The following is an 18006-nucleotide window of genomic DNA, read 5'->3' as shown; positions in this document are numbered from 1 at the left end:
GCGACATCTATTATTTTGTTGCTTGTGGGACAAATGATGACACTTGTAGCTTGGAGCAGACTTGTGATGCACAGTCCTCTTTGTTCTTTTGGAGGCAAATCATAGCAAGCAGTGCTCGTTAAGGACGTGGGAGCTAGGGGTTAGTTAGAACAACACGAGCCATTGTCATTGTAGATGGACACAAAGAAAAGTCTGAGAATTTATATTTTGTAAACAGCCTTGAACCAACGTCCCAAGGCCAAATGTCTACTACCATTTTCCCTATAATTTTTTTTGCTTAAACCTTTATAATAGTTACTTTATCATATTTCACGAGAGCAACCACCTAGCATAATCCTCCACTATTTGTGAACCTTGACCTGAAGCCTCCTTGGGATCGTCAGAACACTGCACAGGTTAAGTCAGTGTATGGCGAAGCTGATGTATAGTCAAAAGTTGATTTACTGCAGGCTACTTTCACAGGGAAAACACAGAATTAAGGACACCCATGCAAAACCTTGGGCAAATTCCCCTGTTTTTCTACCTAAAGTAATAACTACTTGGCGCAGTGAGATGGGGCAGAGGGGGGGGGAGGCAGTGAGAAGGGGCAGAGGTGGTAGATAGTGAGAAAGGGGAGTTTTGTGACAAGATTTTTTTTCCTTTTTTGGGATGGGGGGGCGCCACAGGAGTAGTCCGCACAGGGCGCCAGAACACTTAAGGCCGGCTCTGGCTGTAGGGATTTCTTTAGGGTTTCAGCAGCCATCTCCTGAAGGCCATTTAGCTGGGGGTGGGAAAAGGGGCAAATGGACCAGGACCACGCAAATGCATTACAGTTCTTATGGTGTCAGTATGTGTTTATATAAATCCATAATTATGCATGTATATATTTAGTGTCATTTATTTCTGGAATTTTAGGGAATTTTTTAAGGTTTTCACTTGACCCAAAAAGACCAGGCAAAGTATGGTTTCCTTTTGTGCAGCTAGTAATGCAGTACTGTGGAAGAAAAAGCATATTTCCTGAGGAAATCCTAAACTGGGTGTGTTAAAGAACTGTAAATGTACTAGTTTATTACACACATTCTCTTCAGCGGGAGTACAGGAAAGCATTTCGTTCTGACGCTAATACATGAAGTAAAAATGGATTTTTGCCACCAGCGATTTTAGTCATTTCCCCTGTTATTTAAAGCTTTGAACACGAGGAAGCAGCAAGGGTCTAAGGAAGGGCTAGTCGTCTTTGACATGACATGTTTCGTTTGATGGATATGGATTTTGTTTGTTTTCAAATAAATCTAAACTCGGATTGAACTTGAAACATGCAATACTGCTCCAGACTCTTTGAAAATCCAATTGAGGTCTTCGCCCTAATCCTGTTTCATTGAGTTTCCCCATGCATCAGAATATTCGGTGTCTCTTCGTTTCTCCAAAATCCACTTGTTTGAATTTGTTCTATACAAATTGTTCTTCGCTGTTATGATTGCATCATTGATTGAAGTACAGTTTGTTATTATATGAACAAAGCATATCTCAGTGTGTCATTTCAGCAGTAGAAAGGTTATTAGTCTTTAAGTTTATTCTTTAACTTTAATTCATCTTAACAAATAATCGGCAAAACATCTCCATCTCCAGCTGAAGAATGCATATGGAAAAAACTATTCTTATTTTTACTAAATTCATACTAGTAAACAATGTATACTGCTGTTATTCTAGCCTGAGTGGGGGGGAGTGTTTAATTGTTTTTTTAGTTGTACTTGTATGATTCAAGATAGAACTTTTCCAATCACCCCCCCCCCAAAAGAAAACATGTTGGCAAGTGGTTGGCATATATATAAAGGTTGTGATCAGTGTTGTCAGCGCAGTGAAAACCATCAGTAACCGGATAATATGACTCAGGAAAGGTAGACCATCGCAAAATCTGTTGTGGTTGGTATAGAATCACCAACAAATACTCATAGGGTTGGCTTTTTAATGTCTTAGTTGGCGTTAGAGTTCACATGTGAACAGCAACCAGGTAGACAGAACATGCTGCCAAGGTGATTAACAACAGAAAGCAGATGTATTGGAAATTTATGTGAAGATTGATTAAACATGTAGCTACCCAGCTGTGCAACTGTTGCTTATTACTAACAACAGAAATGCACTGTAGTATGTGCTAATTTGAGAAGCTTAGTACATATTTAACTAATTAACCTATGCAAGTCCAACATTGTTTAGTTCACCCATTGGAGCTAACAATAAAATAATGTTTTATGTTGAAAAATATAGCTTTTTTAAGAACGTGATATTTCTGATAAACTTTTGTATGCAAAACATCTGGAAGAAATGAAAGAGAGATACCATATGGATAAAATATCGCAGGAAGCTATGTGTTCTCTATACTTGTCTCTGTCTGTTCTCTGTTAAAGTACCGACACTCAAATTCTGTCATATTTTGTTCTGATATTCTATGACTACCAGTTTTATCAGAAATATACCATGTAGGGGAGTGGAATCAAACCAGGAGTTGATGGTTGCAAGTCTGATAAGGGTTAGGATTTGGAGTTTCACAGCTTGAGCACATGCTTCATCTGCAGACCTGGAGTCTGCCATTGAGACACGAAACTGAGCTGATTCTGTATCGCAATGGCAATGAAGTCCTGCTTAGCGAGAGTGCAGCTTGAGTGAATAATATTCTGCCTCTTTTTTATCAATATGATAAGGAGTCAGGGTAGATTCGACTAAGATGAGTTAGAACACATACAAATGACTTACATGCAGCTGTCTGAAAACATATTATACCAAAACTTAAAATATATTTAAAAAAGAAAACAGCACAATCCTTTTGAAAATACTCCCTCTTTAAGGTCTGGAGTTCGATGCACCCTGATCTAGAAAAAAAGATGAACGGGTAGACATATATTAATAAAAATATGTTTATCCAGATGTGTGTGTCAGCCTTAGTGCAACCGGGTTATGTAAGTTATTCTGTACTTCTGGCTTGCATTGTAATAAAATAAAACGTGTGTATTTTCTATGTGGCATAAGAAGATGTTTATTTTATTGTTATATGCGAGGGTTAAGCTTCCACATTATTGCAGCAATAGATCAGAGTCCATCAGCATGGGCTGTTATATGATAATATGCACCCTTGTGTATTCCAGTGAAGTGTGGGAAGCCTTATGGATTAGTAAATAGAATATTGTCATTGAATTATCACTTTTTATCTGTTGATTGATGGGGTGAATGCTTTAGATGACATTAAAATAATTCAATTTACTTTAAGGACATAGGGCCAAGCTTAGCAAACTGAAATGTAAACATTGATGAATTTATTAACTTTAGCAGCAATGCTATCTGGAAGTTATTTAGCAAATGGAATTTTCAGTAGTTTTCACCGTGTAAATCACTTTATATTTTCCACAGGTGTTTTGACCATTATATAAACACCCTCATTATAGTATTCTGCTTTCAACCTTCAATTGTGATTTCGCATCTTAATTCCAATTGAATATAAATGATTTCGGAACACTTGGTTATTTTTATGTTATTATCCGGACTGAAATGTTCAACAATGAAATGCTTTTATATGCAGACTTGTAAATTGAAGCACCCTTTAGACCTCTTCTTTTCATGTTCACCGGGTTCTGCTCTGGTTCAGTGCTTTTGTATCAGATCATGTGGTGGGTGAGAACTAAAAACAACGATGTCATCTGGCCTTCTTCTGCATACGTTCTTTCAATTATCTTCATGTGTTCACTTTTAATATGACAACTGCTGCAAATAACGTGTTGGATTATAGACTTGGAATCTGCTAATAGAGATAAATGTCCTCCCTTAGCTGTCTTGTGCCCTCTGGCTCTGGATTAATGAATGCTTAACTCCCATTGACCCTAAACATCCTGCTTAATGAAATGGGTATGCTGATGGGAATACATAATGCATTATATAGGCCATAAACTGCTTGGGGGGAAAAAAGCTACAGTATTTATACTGTACCCAGCTGGAAATATTTAGTGAATTTTCTACCATACAGGTCAATGTTGATTTTACAAAACTTCCTCAAGAGAATACTTAAATTGTTAGTTTTACATAATAAAAACTGACCTCAGCTTCATGGTTGGCAAACATTATTTTAGACAACTATATCGCAGTTTTTTGTAAGACTTTTTATTGGACTAATAGTTTTTAGGACAAACCTTTGAGAGTGTCAACCTCCCTTATAAAGCCTAAACCAGACATTGCATCTTCATGGCTTCTTAACCTGCCATCAGTAATGTCTTTACCCTGGGCACTGCCGCTGGTATGAGCCAGAGGAACCTACTAGCTGCTCCCTGTGATGTCCTTGCTGCTTAGCTTCAGGATATGACATCATATCACAGGGCATCCGCTCTTAAGGAGTCAGGTCTATGAGCACAGTCCTTGTAACTGTGTCATCAAGCAACTGTGGTCAATATGGTGATCATCCCCGCGGCTTTCCTGCCGTGGAGCTGTCACCCCTGTGGAACTGCCACCTTAGGCCTAGTCAGGCGATGTCAGATTAAGCTGTACTGCACTACAAAATCATCTTGATATAACTTGGTATTATGGATTCTTCTTTGAGAAGGCAAACCCACATTCTGGATTTAGTCATTAATGGAAAAATAGGTTTCGTAGAAGGAGTTTTGCTACAATATGTCATATATTTGCTTAATTTTATTTTTTAGTTAGGGGTCTTCTGTTAAAAGCGGAATGCCTAAAAGCAAGAAAATTATGATTTTTCCATTTCAATTATGTCATTCTCACTTTCTGTCTAGTACTCAAGCAGCAAATTTACAGGATCCGGGGACTGAATAAATCCTTTGTTTAAAAAAGGGATAGTAACTGTATTTCCTGTCAAAATGGTTTTTGAGTTTACCGTTATTGTTAGACATAAGATCATTAATAATATAGCATGTTATGAATCATTTGGAAATACACTGGCCACTTTACCTTTCCAGCATGTGAAAATTAACTACTTATTTCACTTTAACATATTTTTTCATGTGCTTTAATGTATTTTTGTGTTACTGTGTGTTACTGTACTTCAGAGACTTTACAGGAATATAAGACGGTTCAAGGTTAAGCATGTAGTCACGTAAAAACATTTTCAGCTATGTCTAGTCTTTTGTTTTTTTTTGGAGTCCTGTTTAAAGTTACAGAACTTTATTCGTTCGTAGGAAGTGTTCGTTTATATTTTTAAATAATCTTACAGAACTAAAAAGTACTTACCGTAATAAAAAAAAAAAATCAAAACAAAAAAGTTGAAAAAACAGCAATAGATGTAAGTTTTGTAATAGTGCTACAAAACATGTTGGTGCTCTATAATTTTTTATTGACTTCTATAGCAATATGAGGGCCGTACTCAAAAAAATGGTTTCAAGTAAGATACTGACATGATTTGTTATGTTACTAAAACTATTTCATACGTTTAGTCTATTTTTCAGCAGATGAATAGGAATGGCTTCTTGGTGGACTTTGGAACCATTAGCCGATTACTGAATGTATAATTTATGTGATAAGCTTTGTGTATTATAAACTTTAATACCTGTCTCTGAAAATATTTACAAAGCTAGGTCAGTGAAGAGCATCGGAGCTGTAGTGCAGCAATGCCTGGAGGGACCTTAATTTGCCCTGTAGCATAGACAAAAATAAAACGTATCTGTACTGTAGCAATGTAAAACAATCTTCACGCGTTATCTGGAAAATAAAGGTCCCACGATTTATTTCTTATACCAGATCACAGTCTGAATTGTTACTGCTGCTATGTACCACCAATGGCCACACAACTGCCACATTGCCACTGCTGGCTTACCCATTAAGACACTGGAGACTTCCAGGGTTCAGGGTCCCCAGTTGCGTACCTAGTATGCCTAATGGGTAACCTGGCTTCCAGTGCCATGGCTACATAGGTGCAATTATTTGTTCAGGTTGTTACGTGCCTAAAGGGACATGAGATGCTATCTAATGCAATATGTTCCTCACGCCTTCAGGGATATTATCACTTTGAAACATCCAACCTTAAGGAGTTTCATTTTGTTTCCTGTAGCTGCCAATTCAGAATTAAAATTGTTTTATTGAGGTTTTAGAATTATATTTTCCTCAATTTGGAAATTACAGTTTAAACCACCCATGAACAAGAACAATAGATCTCCAGTAGGCATCTCCTGTTTCATGTGATGTTCAAGCAACCTTAATGCACTCACGTTTCACTGCCCTAACAGTAAAGAAAGGTTCTAATTTTTTAAGACAAAAGCAATCTTTCTTCCAATCTTAGTGGATGCCCACATATTTTTTCAATAAAAGCAAGTTTTAGTGGCTGTGATGTTCCACTCAATAACTGTTACCTTCCTTTCTCTTGTAGGATGGTTCATTGGGGAACATTGATGACCTCGCTGAGCAGTACGCCGATTATTACAATACCTGTTTTACGGATGTGTGTGAAAGGATGGAGGAACTCCGCAAACGTCGTGTTTCTCAGGAGCTTGAAATGGTATGATGAATCTGTAATGAGTTTAATTAAACTTTTCCCTACATAGGGGAGCCAAACGTTATGGCCCAGACCTTACTTATCATTTCAGTGTAAATCGAAGCATTGAGAGTGGTGATAATTTGCGGTATACATTTTCTTTCATCTTTTCATTGATGTCTTTTGATGTTATGACCTGGCCGAGCTTTGATTGGCAGAGGGAAATATATATAAATATCTCCAGTTTACAGAAGTTAGATTTATATATGTGCTCTAGCTTACTCATACGGCCGGGTTGACCTGCCTCTTGCGTGTTGCTCTATTGCCATTCAGTTCCTGATTGTGGCTGAACCCTTAAGAGTAAAGCTGAGGAATTGTTCAAACGCACTGGAATTGTAATTAAGCTTCTGTTGGTTTTTGGGATGATTTGTTCTCACAGTCTGTTCAATTGCTTTTATTTCACATTTGGAAGCCCAGGACAGTGCTTCAGGCAGAGCAGAGGCCGAGTAAAGGATAAGTGAAAATAAAAGAAGTCCATAAATCAAGATAGTGAGAGGCTGATTTATTCTTAGCTTAATAGCATATAGCAAGTGATTTTGCTTGGAAGTTTTCTGTTGTTCACATAACGTTGTGCTCTTTAGGTGCAGAATAACAGGGCTGTAAATTCAATTGACAAGTTAACTTTATATCTGTAACATGATATAGGAATATTTAGTATTAAATCGCCTGCAATTAAATGTTTCTCTTCTCACTTATTAGGCTATAATTTGCATGTTTTCCCAGTGTACCTTCTATAGACCTAATTATATTTTGGTATCTATTTTATTATTTTAACTTCCAAAATGCTTTAGAAATGCTGTCCTTATTGGCAGCTTAATAAATGGAAATTATGTTCCTAATTAGGTTGAATCATGATTACCCATACAATTTGTCACCCTAAGTCCATTACACGGTGTATATATATATATATATATATATACATGCTGCATTAACTAATAGGTCATATCAATGACCCAGAGTGTTATATTTATAGATACACTTATTATATGCAATGCCAGTTGTAAATATTTCACAGAGAATTGTTACTAAACTGTAAGCTGTTTCTGAGCTGTTATGTATGCCTGTTTATTATATTGTTCACAGTATTTCAACATTGTTAGTATGCTCTCTGCCAAATAAAACTTGCTAACTCAGGTCTCCTATGCAATTTGCTTAGCGTGTAACCAGCTTTGCATTTATGTTTGCATATTTATTAAAGCAATTTGAGACATAATTTAGAGCACATATGACTATTAAAGCCATAACGCCAAAACACTATATGGCGTTAAATTTGTGTAACCAAAGCAAATGCTCAGGGGCCCATAGGCCAAAAGCACTGCATGCATACCCTTATTACTGCTCCAGTGGCAGATTACGTCCTTAAGGTCACCATAACCACATCATAACTACATGAGTCTGGCCTTCCAGTTGTTCATTAAGTAATCGGCTGTTGTGGTTTTCTGGCCATTCAGTGATAAATAACAAAAACACGAGCACTTTAGTAAAAAAGTATGAAAACCTAGTTTTGCCCTTATATATGTGTAGGAAACATAGGCTTTACACATACAACATGAACCCAGCCAGCACATGAACCTTAAAAGTAAATAAATTAAAGTGACACCAACTCAAAGATGATTGTAGATACTTCAAGCAGCCAATCAGTGGCAATCAGTTGGCGGAAAAGGGCAGCTGCAGCTCAGAAGTATGTACTGGAAAAGCAGTTGTATGTGCTGTTATTTTTTTCTGTATTTTGTATTAAAGTACTCATTAAGTTGTCATTTTATAATAATCGCTATTAGCAATTCAAATGTTTACTAAGGTTGACTGGGCTAAAACTCTCCTTATTTGTTATCTCCGTATTTGCTACTTGCATTCAGCTGTCGTTTAGCATTGGTTGGTTTGAACTCAGATGGGTTCATGGATTGTTTGTTGTCTGAGCTGTGCATCCTGAGCTTGGCATGATTTCCGTTAACTTATGTCTGAGTTGCCAAGAAATTTAGATGACAAAATCTGTGTTTGATGAGTAACAGACTTTACTAGTAGCTGCACCATAGATCACGTTCACTTTTATTGATGTTATAAAGTGTCTTCTTTAACACTCCTATTCCAGAGTGAAGAGCATCAAACAGCTGTTGTTTTTCTGGCTATGTAATTCTAACAAATCAAGCCCAATGAGGCTTAATACAATTATAAAGTAATTACTCTGAAATCAGGCTCCTATTTTTTTTTTTGTAAATATCTGTTTTTCAGCTTTTCTTCGGTCGTTACAGAAACCATTTAAGTGAGTAGCCCATACTCATCTTGCTTATTGTATTTTAACATCCCTGTCTCTAACCACCATGGTCATACTACAAAGTGTCCCTGTAGAGATAGTTACATAGTCCATAAGGTTGAAAAAAGACCTAAGTCCATCAAGTTCAACCCTTCTACCTAACCTTCCTATTCTTGATCCAAAAGAAGGCAAAAAAACCCTAATTAAGCTACTTCGAATTCTGCCATCAGGGGAAAAAAATTCCTTCTTGACTCCAAGAGGCAATTGGATTTCTCCATGGATCAAGAAGCTCTAAAATATTAATTCTATTTATAACCCTGTATATCATGCCTTTCTAAGAAAATATCAAGGCCCCTTTTGAAGGTATATAATATAGTGGGAGTTATAATGACTAATATAAACTGGCAGCAAGAAACCCTTTAAAACAGGTTCTGATTCTGATTTTTGGAGATATATTTGTCTTGGTGGTCTTAGAGTCTTACATAGGAATGAGCATTGAGCCATATTTTTAATTTAGTTGGTGGGCAGACACTTATCTGTATACTTGTTTATCTAAACTAAGGAAATTGGTGAAGAACACCAATTGTGTTACTGAGAAGAAAAACAGTCCATGAATATCCATACCTGGGAGCTTCACAGGCTAAGCTATCTGGAGCTCTCCATTGTTTGGGGATGTGGCTTTGTTCGGGAGGTGGGACTTGCCAGGCGTGCTAACCCCAAATAGACTTGAGTGGGGGGTGAGTGGGAGGGAAAAATGTAGCTAATAAGCAGGGCAAGGAGTAGTCATATCTCCTCTGTCCAGAGTTTAAAGAAACTAACCTAGAGTCCTAGGGAAGCAGCACCAGGTCACTGAGTAAAATTCCCAGCTATTTGACTATTCCTTTAAGGAAACTGGAAAACATCTCCAATAATCAGAATCAGAACCTGTTTTAAAGGGTTTCTTGCTGCCAGTTTATATTAGTCCTTATAGCTCCCCCTCTAGGAAGGGTATTTACAATTTGTTTTATACTTTTGTCATAGCAATTGTGTCAGTCCTCGCTGTACATTTCACAGATATCCCTGACCACATGTGTATTAAGGATTATCCATGGCTAACCTAGCTCTTTTGACAAGAAAAACTTATTGAGTTTGGCCCTTCACGATATATAGTTAGGGGTTTAAAAGTAGTTTGCTTATGTGTAGCAATACATACTTAATTTGAGTGAGTTAACTGTTTCATTCTTCCACAACTTACTTAGTGACTAAAGCCCTAGGAGCAGCGCCTATGCTATTGAGAGCTAACTGCATGTGAAACGCATAGGAGCTCTTATTGGGGTCTTGGACCCTATGATGTCTTAATCTGGTGTTGGTTTGCTGTACAGGAAAAAAAGTTTAGTACATATAAAATATTATTTGGCTTTGAAATGCTTTCCTGAGCAATTTGTGTTGTTTTGCAGGAGAACTAGGGCATCCCAAATTAATTTTAATATCACAAACACCTTGTTATTTGGAGATTATAGTTCATTACGAGATAGGTGCAGCCTTTTCCTTTTTCTTTTCTAAACACATAAACAGTTTGTTTTTTTCCGACAAAAGAAGATAATAGCAATATGTAGGTATCCAGTAATGTGCTTTCGATAATGTGTTTCTTCCGCTCTTGCACACACTTACCCAGCATGTGGTTTGTTCAACTAGATATTTAATGGGTTATATCGCTGCATGAGGTTTTCCCGATTCGAGCAATCAGCACCATTTTTGGTTGTATTAGCTTTTCAGCAACAGAATTATTTTTAATTGCACATCTTGTAGTGCATGCATGACACTTCTTAGAAAGAACAGATTGCCTACAAAATAGCTTTTTCGGCAGATTGTATACCAAATCAAAGTCCTAATCACATAGCTGATCTCCTGCCGCAACTCACAACCACATCTATGGAAAGATAAACAGTTATCGGTCTAAACATACAATAGGAGGGTGGTCGTTCCCTCCGCCAGATGCAGACAGGTGGGGGAAAGTGACCCACGGGTTCCTGTGAGTAATTTAATTTTATATGTTATAGAACAAACCTTTGCAGCCAGCAGGGAGTCACCTTTTGAGTTGTGTTCAGATGTATGTCAAAGAAAAATACGTTGGTGACTGTATGGCTTATTATCCGAGTACTGTGATAAGCAACACTTTGGCCTAGGGCCTGACTAGGCAAAACTGTAGGTGGGCTGCTGCTCAGTGGGCAAATTACAAGGGAGATCAAGATCAGATAAAACCAGGTTTTTGTGCTAACCTACCTTTCTGTACACAGCACGCTATTTAGTGCTCAGGAAGGCATTCTTTTCCCCGTGAGACTTCCCTTATCATCTTAAGGCAAAGACTAAACAATATTGCTACTGGTGAACAAGAACAGAAGGTTACATGTCATGATAATATCGGGATATAATTTGCCAGTCATTAATTTAGTCGGCACATTGCTCGGTAGCTGATTACACCCTTAATGTCCAACCCTCGGGAGCTCCAAATGTTAATAATATCATGATGTTGATTGGATGAGACATAGAGAAATCCCAAATGTAAATTTACAGTGATTTCTATAATATTCTCCTGGCAACATTAGAGCTGGCCACTCATCTGTGTGTGCCAAACCATTTGTATGATTTTCAAAGATAGTTTAGAGATGACAGGTAAAGAGAAGTCAACCTCACGGCTGCAACATGTCTACTAGTAATGCCATCTGCATATAAGGACCAGGCATGTCTAGAACTTACAAGGTTGTGATTTTAGGATTGAGTCAAATCATGTTATATCACAGGATCAGTTTGTGTGCTACAGATTTTTTCCATATGTGTGCAATGAGTATTGGAAAGAAAACTTCCTAGGAGGTCTATCGAAGCGGCATTGATATAGACTTGCGTTAGTAATAGCGCTACCAGCATCTTGCCCATGCTCCCTTGATACTAGAGAATGGAACGTCGAGAATGGATTCCTTTCTGTGGTTTCTGGCTCAGTGTTACGCACATCATGTTGTGAAAAAAAAATGGCTATTGAAATATCTGGAATGTGTGGATATTTGAGCCAAACATCTGTGCTGCAATCAAATAGGATCTGCCTAAACACCTTTGTTCTTCGGATTATTAATAATACTTACACTACATACAATGATACACATTCCCATTATTCGGATTACTGGACACGATGCGAAAGGCTATCCTGTTACCCTTGAACACATCAAACAGACCTTAACATTTTCTATAGCCTCCAATGCAATATCTCAGTCAGCACAATATAAGATAGCCAGATGTCGTAAACCAAGGTCTTTATTCACATTTTTCCGTTTAGAGACATATTTATCTTTGTTCCGTATTATTCAGTGTTCAAAAATGTACACTGTAAATGGGTCTTTTACAATAAACTGACTAGGTATATGTTTGTGAATCATTTATTGAAGTCATCTAAATGTAAAATGTGGTGCCGTTTGTCCTTTTATATCCAAGAAACACCATAGCATGTTTTTTTTATATATGCAGCCCAGCCCTGCTTAGTAGTCGAGGCAGTAAGTAGGAAATATGTATTACAAATTTCAAGAACCAGACCACAAGTGTCAGCAGTATATTTATTTTATAATATATCCATTGCAAGGAATTGAATGTGATTAGACAAAATTATATTTTAGTAAGAAACGTCTTCTTCAAATTGTGCACGTCACAAGTACAGATAACCACATTCTGTTATGTTGTCTGATTGATTGAATAGTATCAAAGGGACAGCTTCAAATCCTAAATTGCTTGCCAAACCAAATGCATATTAACATGCTTCATTAGTAATTCAATATGCACTCTTTAGAAGGTTTTAATAAACACCTTGTGGAGAAGTTGCAGCTCTCTGCCTCCTCCACAGTCTGAAGGAGGAAACAATGGGATTGCGTTCCACGCATTGGAAAGATCTCCATGATGTTTGGTGATCCAGCATTAGAGCTTACTGGAGGTGTCTCATGTGTCCAATAGCCTGGGGGGTGTAAATGCATATGGGGAGATTTAGCATAATTTCCCCATGTATTTACGAGAGGGATACCATGAAACTGTAAAGGGATCTCTCAGCTACCTTTACAAACCCTTACCGCCATGATTTTGTTTTGCAAGGGTACTACGATACCCTAATTACTGCTTGTCGCCCATTGGAGCTTGGAGGTACCGGTATATAAACATTGCGAATGAGTTGACGCTATAAATGGCTGGCAGCGATTTTCCACATAGGTAGTTTTATCGGTTTCTCTATTATACATCAAATGCGTCCTGTGCTTCCTCAGCTGCTAGCAGCAAGAGATCATGTTTTGGCTTGTTGCTTGTGTGTGTCTAATGGTACACTGCGCTAGACATAACATTCATGAAAGCAAGGACAGATACAAACAAGTATATCAAACATTTATGGGGACATAAAATTCACTCAATTCAATGTTAAGTAAATATATTAATTAACAACTTTTGGATGTGGTATAAAATCTACAAAATGTTGTATAGCATTTGCAAAATAGGTTATAGAAAATGCAAAACAGATTGATACATCCAAGATGTAAAATTTATTTTTATAGAGTTCCCTTTTTTCAAATACTTATTTTTAAAAATATCGATTTGTCTTTTTTTTTTTTTATTGAACTGCGCACATTAATAAAAACGTGAAGCAGACATAGAATGGATCTGATGGCTTATCGCCCTTATTTCATTTCCAATATATGTTTTTTTTTAGGATTAGAAGCAATGGTTTTCTGCTATAAAATACCGCATTTCCCAGTTTTCCCAAGAAGCTTTATTTCTCATGTCTCGCTAAAATATTCAAATAAACCCATCCAACCATGAAAATATTTTTCTATGCATTTTAAAAAGCTTGCTGTCTGCAGTTTGAAAATAACAGTGTTTGCTATTGCCACTTTCCACATAAACACACACATTAACTATTAACTGTCTGCGCAAAGGGGCCATTGGAAGCAGATCGCCTTTACCTTCTGTGGTTATTTAAATGCATTTAAAAGGCAATTTTTTTTGTTTTACTGAAATCATTTTTAAATGGAAATATGGATGTCGCCAAAAAAACCTAGATTCTCTAATCTACACATATTTCGACTTTCTTTGTTATCCAGGATAGCGGAATGTATATCCCAAGCTTTTAATATATTTGCTTGTTGTGAAATTCATTGTTGCCACTTCTTAAGGCCACCCATTATTTGTGTCTTTCTTTAACTTAGAAGTTAAATATGTGAAAGTGGCAGGATTTGATTAGGGGCTGGATGTGAGGGAAGAAGAAGGCAGAGTCAAGTGTGACACCAAGGCAGTGCACTTGGTCAGTTGGTTGGATTGTGGAGTTGTCAACGATGATAGAGATGTCAGGAGTTTTGGATGGAGAGGTTGGCGGGATAACCATAAACTCAGTCTTTGAGATGTTAAACTTCCATAATGCAATTCCAGAAAGACAGTGGGTGAGGCAGGTTAGAAGAAAGGCCGGGATAGGAGACATAGATTAGGGTGTCATCGATGTATAGGTGCTATTGAAAGGGAAGAAATGAGTTGTCCAAGTGAAGAGGTGTAGATGGAGAAGACTAAAGGCCCAAGGACTGAGCCCTGAGAAACACCAACAGATAGCGGTAGTGCAGAGGAGCAAGTTCCAGTGAAGGAGAAACTAAAGGTACAATCAGAGAGGTAGGCTTTGATCCAGGAAAGGTGTGTCACAGATGCCATGGGCATGAAGGGTTTGTAGAAGAAGGGGGTGCTCAACTGGGTCAAATGTTATCATTTGTAATTGTGGTCTATTTCTAATACTAAACATAAAACAAATGTTTAAACACAAATTTAAGGTACTTTTTTGCTGCACACATTATATGCCCCAGTTTGTAACTTTGGTACATTTAGGCCATGTTAACACTTTGGCTATAAGTAGCTGTATATCTGAATATGTAACATTTTAGTCTCTACTACATTGCCCTAAGGAGAAGATTTATATGGTTGTATTTATAATTTATAAATGCATTTGTTTATTTTGCATTTTTTAAATTTGTGTACAAAGTCTACATTTTAACTAAAATATTAAAAGCAACAAAAAAATAGAATAGAAGCTGGTTTTCCATGCACTATGATTTGAAGAGTTGTCCTTGAGGGAACATATATGTCCTTATAAAGCTTTATGGCAACATACCAATGTGATATCTGTCATTTGACAATCATAAATGAGACATAAATGTTAACCCAGAACCCTACTGGGTCTTATTATTTATTCCTTAAAATGTTACAACAAAAGGCTGGATGTTGATAGACTAGTTGGTAGTGATGAGTTGAGCATTTAGTGATAATATCAGGATACACTTCATGCATCATTTCCTTTTAAATCTCTTTATCAGCTGGGACATGGTTATACCTACGTGAAGTGAGAGCCATGCATTACATATTCCTATTTTCCGGGAATCTTATGATGTGTCACTATTCCTGGTCTCAGGGGGTCATAAGGAGCACTTTTTAGCAATTGTTACAGCTAATGAGAACACTTGGAACATCTGCCAGGAAATGTGTAGCGCTTAGGAAAATGATTCAAATTTAAATCATACAATGAACATTGGCCAGATCCCCTCTGAAAAACATTTGCGAAGTATGTGTTGTGCCTCTTTTTTAAAGAAAACAACTAAAAAAATAAATACTAGAAGAAATAGGATGCAGTGTCTCATTTTTCTTTGAGGATTGGAAATATAGATGGTTAGCCTTATCTTAACATTGTGACATAAAAAAACATTTGTGAGAAAAGTTCATATAAAGACTCTGATAAACTTCACACGGATAGCATGACTATGAGCATGGCCTGTAAAACCTTACTATGAGGCCTATAAAGTTGTTAGCTCAGGTGTCACCGTCAGGGCCATAGCCGCCTCTTGGGATGAGAAAAACATCTTAAGTTTGTTGTACATAGAAGATTTATTATTCCTGCTGCCCCATTTCGGCAGTGTGGTTGGTTAAACTCTTGACCAAAACGCTTCACTCTATAGAATCTATGAATAGATTTCTTGAAGAAGTGATTCTTCAAAAAAACCCAAAAAACAAAAAAAAAAAGCTTCATCTTTAAACAGTTCTCTTCTATATCCTGCCGGAACCATAGAAGAAGGGAAATCCCTTTTGGATCTCTTCCTTGCCCTTCAGTTTGAATCCGTTGTTTCTAATCATGAGGCAGCTGGCCGAGGATATATTCCCATGATAAAATTTATAGATGTGTTTCCTCTGCAGACGCATTTCCTGCTGTGAATAATAGGTACGACTAGGGGATCTTTAACACGTTAATGGTACAAAAGCAGTCCTTTGTGTCTTACAGAGTTCAGAAGCAACAATTATAATTTTTTTTTCCAATTTGCTTGAATTTCTTTTCCGTTAAAAAAACAAAACATTTCCTTTATTTGTATGTATATAATAAATGTACTCGTTTACTGGCATCCCATGTATTTTAAAATGTACTTCTATATATGTGTCTCTGATGTCAAATATAATACAGCTTCTGTACATAGAAATAGCTTTCATACTGAGATTGAGCAAGGATAGAAAATAACGCTTTAATTGTTTTGGGGAATATTTGTTTGGAGGGTGTGGATTTTTCTGATGTACTGGGGAATAAGTGAATTCATTTCCCATTTCGCATCTACATTACATCACTCTGGCACTGTATGTTGTAATGTGTTAGTACAGGCATGTCCAAACTTTTTTCGAAGAGTGCCAGATTTGATGAGGTGAACATGTGCGAGGGCCGACCATTTTGCCTGACATTTTCTGAACCATTAAAATGAAATGCAAATTAACTATTTTATGCAACGTTTATTGAAAACGGCATACCACATCTATCCCTTTCTCACTCTCCTTTTTCAGCAACCGCTCAGCACCCCTTGGGCCCCCCTGACTGGCAGAACTCCAGGGCCCGGTCGCAGTCGCGACCCCGGTAGTTCCGCCACTGCCTACAATTTCTTCATCAGATGCCCTTGTGGCTGTGTGTGCCGGCGCAGGGAGAAGGAAAGCCCAAATCTAGCGACGTCCGAGATCGCAAGATTTGGGCTTTCCTTCTCCCTGCGCCGGCACACACAGCCACAAGGGCATCTGATGAAGAAATTGTGTAGGGGAGGGCAGGGGCGTACCTAGAGTATTTGGCACCCAGGGCGGATCCTGTATGTGGCACCCCCCCACACACACACTTTAAAACTACCTGGCCGAAACTGAATATGACCCCCCACACACACCATAAAAAAAATCTAACACTTTTATTTAAAGTAAGTAACACACCAAAATAGGACAAAACAATTAAATAACAATATATATATATATATATATATATATATATATATATATATATAATTGTTAACAGCAATCACATTCCTATCATGCCCAGGCATACCCAGATTCCAGGAGGCAGTCGCAGACTTGGCATGATAGGAGTATGATTGCCTTATCTACCCCTTCTCGCTCCCTTCTGCCCTATCTACCCCTTCTCACTCCCTTCTCCCTATCTACCCCTCCTAACTATCTACCCTCTCCCTCTTTGAAGTTCACTTACCTTTCAGGAGTCCTGCGTGGGGGTGCAAGGCCTCTGTCTCCCAGCTCTGCCACTGTATAGAACAGTATAGAGTGATGGGAGTTATGATGTACTTTAGAGCATAATTATATAATGAAAAATACATTGGAAATGGTACAGCATAACACCCATCACTCTCACACATTTACCAATCCACACGCATACCAATCCACACGCATACCAATCCACACGCATACACCAATCCACACGCATACACCAATCCACACGCATACACCAATCCACACACATACACCAATCCACACACATACACCAATCCACACACATACACCAATCCACACACATACACCAATCCACACACATACACCAATCCACACACACATACCAATCCACACACATACACCAATCCACACACATACACCAATCCACACACACATACCAATCCACACACACATACCAATCCACACACACATACCAATCCACACACACATCAATCCACACACATACACCAATCCACACACATACACCAATCCACACACATACACCAATCCACACACATACACCAATCCACACACATACACCAATCCACACACACACACCAATCCACACACATATACCAATCCACACGCATACCAATCCACACACACACCAATCCACACATATACTAATCCACACACATACACCAATCCACACATACCAATCCACACATTCCAATCCACACATACCAATCCACACACATACACTAAT

General features: G+C 37.8%; 1 protein-coding gene across 5 annotated transcripts in view; it reads left to right on the top strand.

The window, feature by feature from the left end:
• SASH1 (SAM and SH3 domain containing 1) overlaps window positions 1-18006 on the top strand; it is a 421695-nt gene that overhangs the window by 344340 nt on the left and 59349 nt on the right. For all 5 annotated transcript variants that reach the window (XM_053459413.1, XM_053459412.1, XM_053459410.1 and 2 more), the window contains exon 2: window positions 6335-6463. In XM_053459413.1, coding sequence (XP_053315388.1) covers window positions 6335-6463 — 129 coding nt within the window. The remainder of the gene's footprint in view (window positions 1-6334; window positions 6464-18006) is intronic.

The sequence above is a fragment of the Spea bombifrons genome, chromosome 3 (assembly GCF_027358695.1).
Source record: "Spea bombifrons isolate aSpeBom1 chromosome 3, aSpeBom1.2.pri, whole genome shotgun sequence".
NCBI lineage: Eukaryota > Metazoa > Chordata > Amphibia > Anura > Pelobatidae > Spea > Spea bombifrons.
The sequence above is the reverse complement of the archived record's forward strand: the minus strand, read 5'-3'. Positions and strand labels throughout refer to the sequence as shown.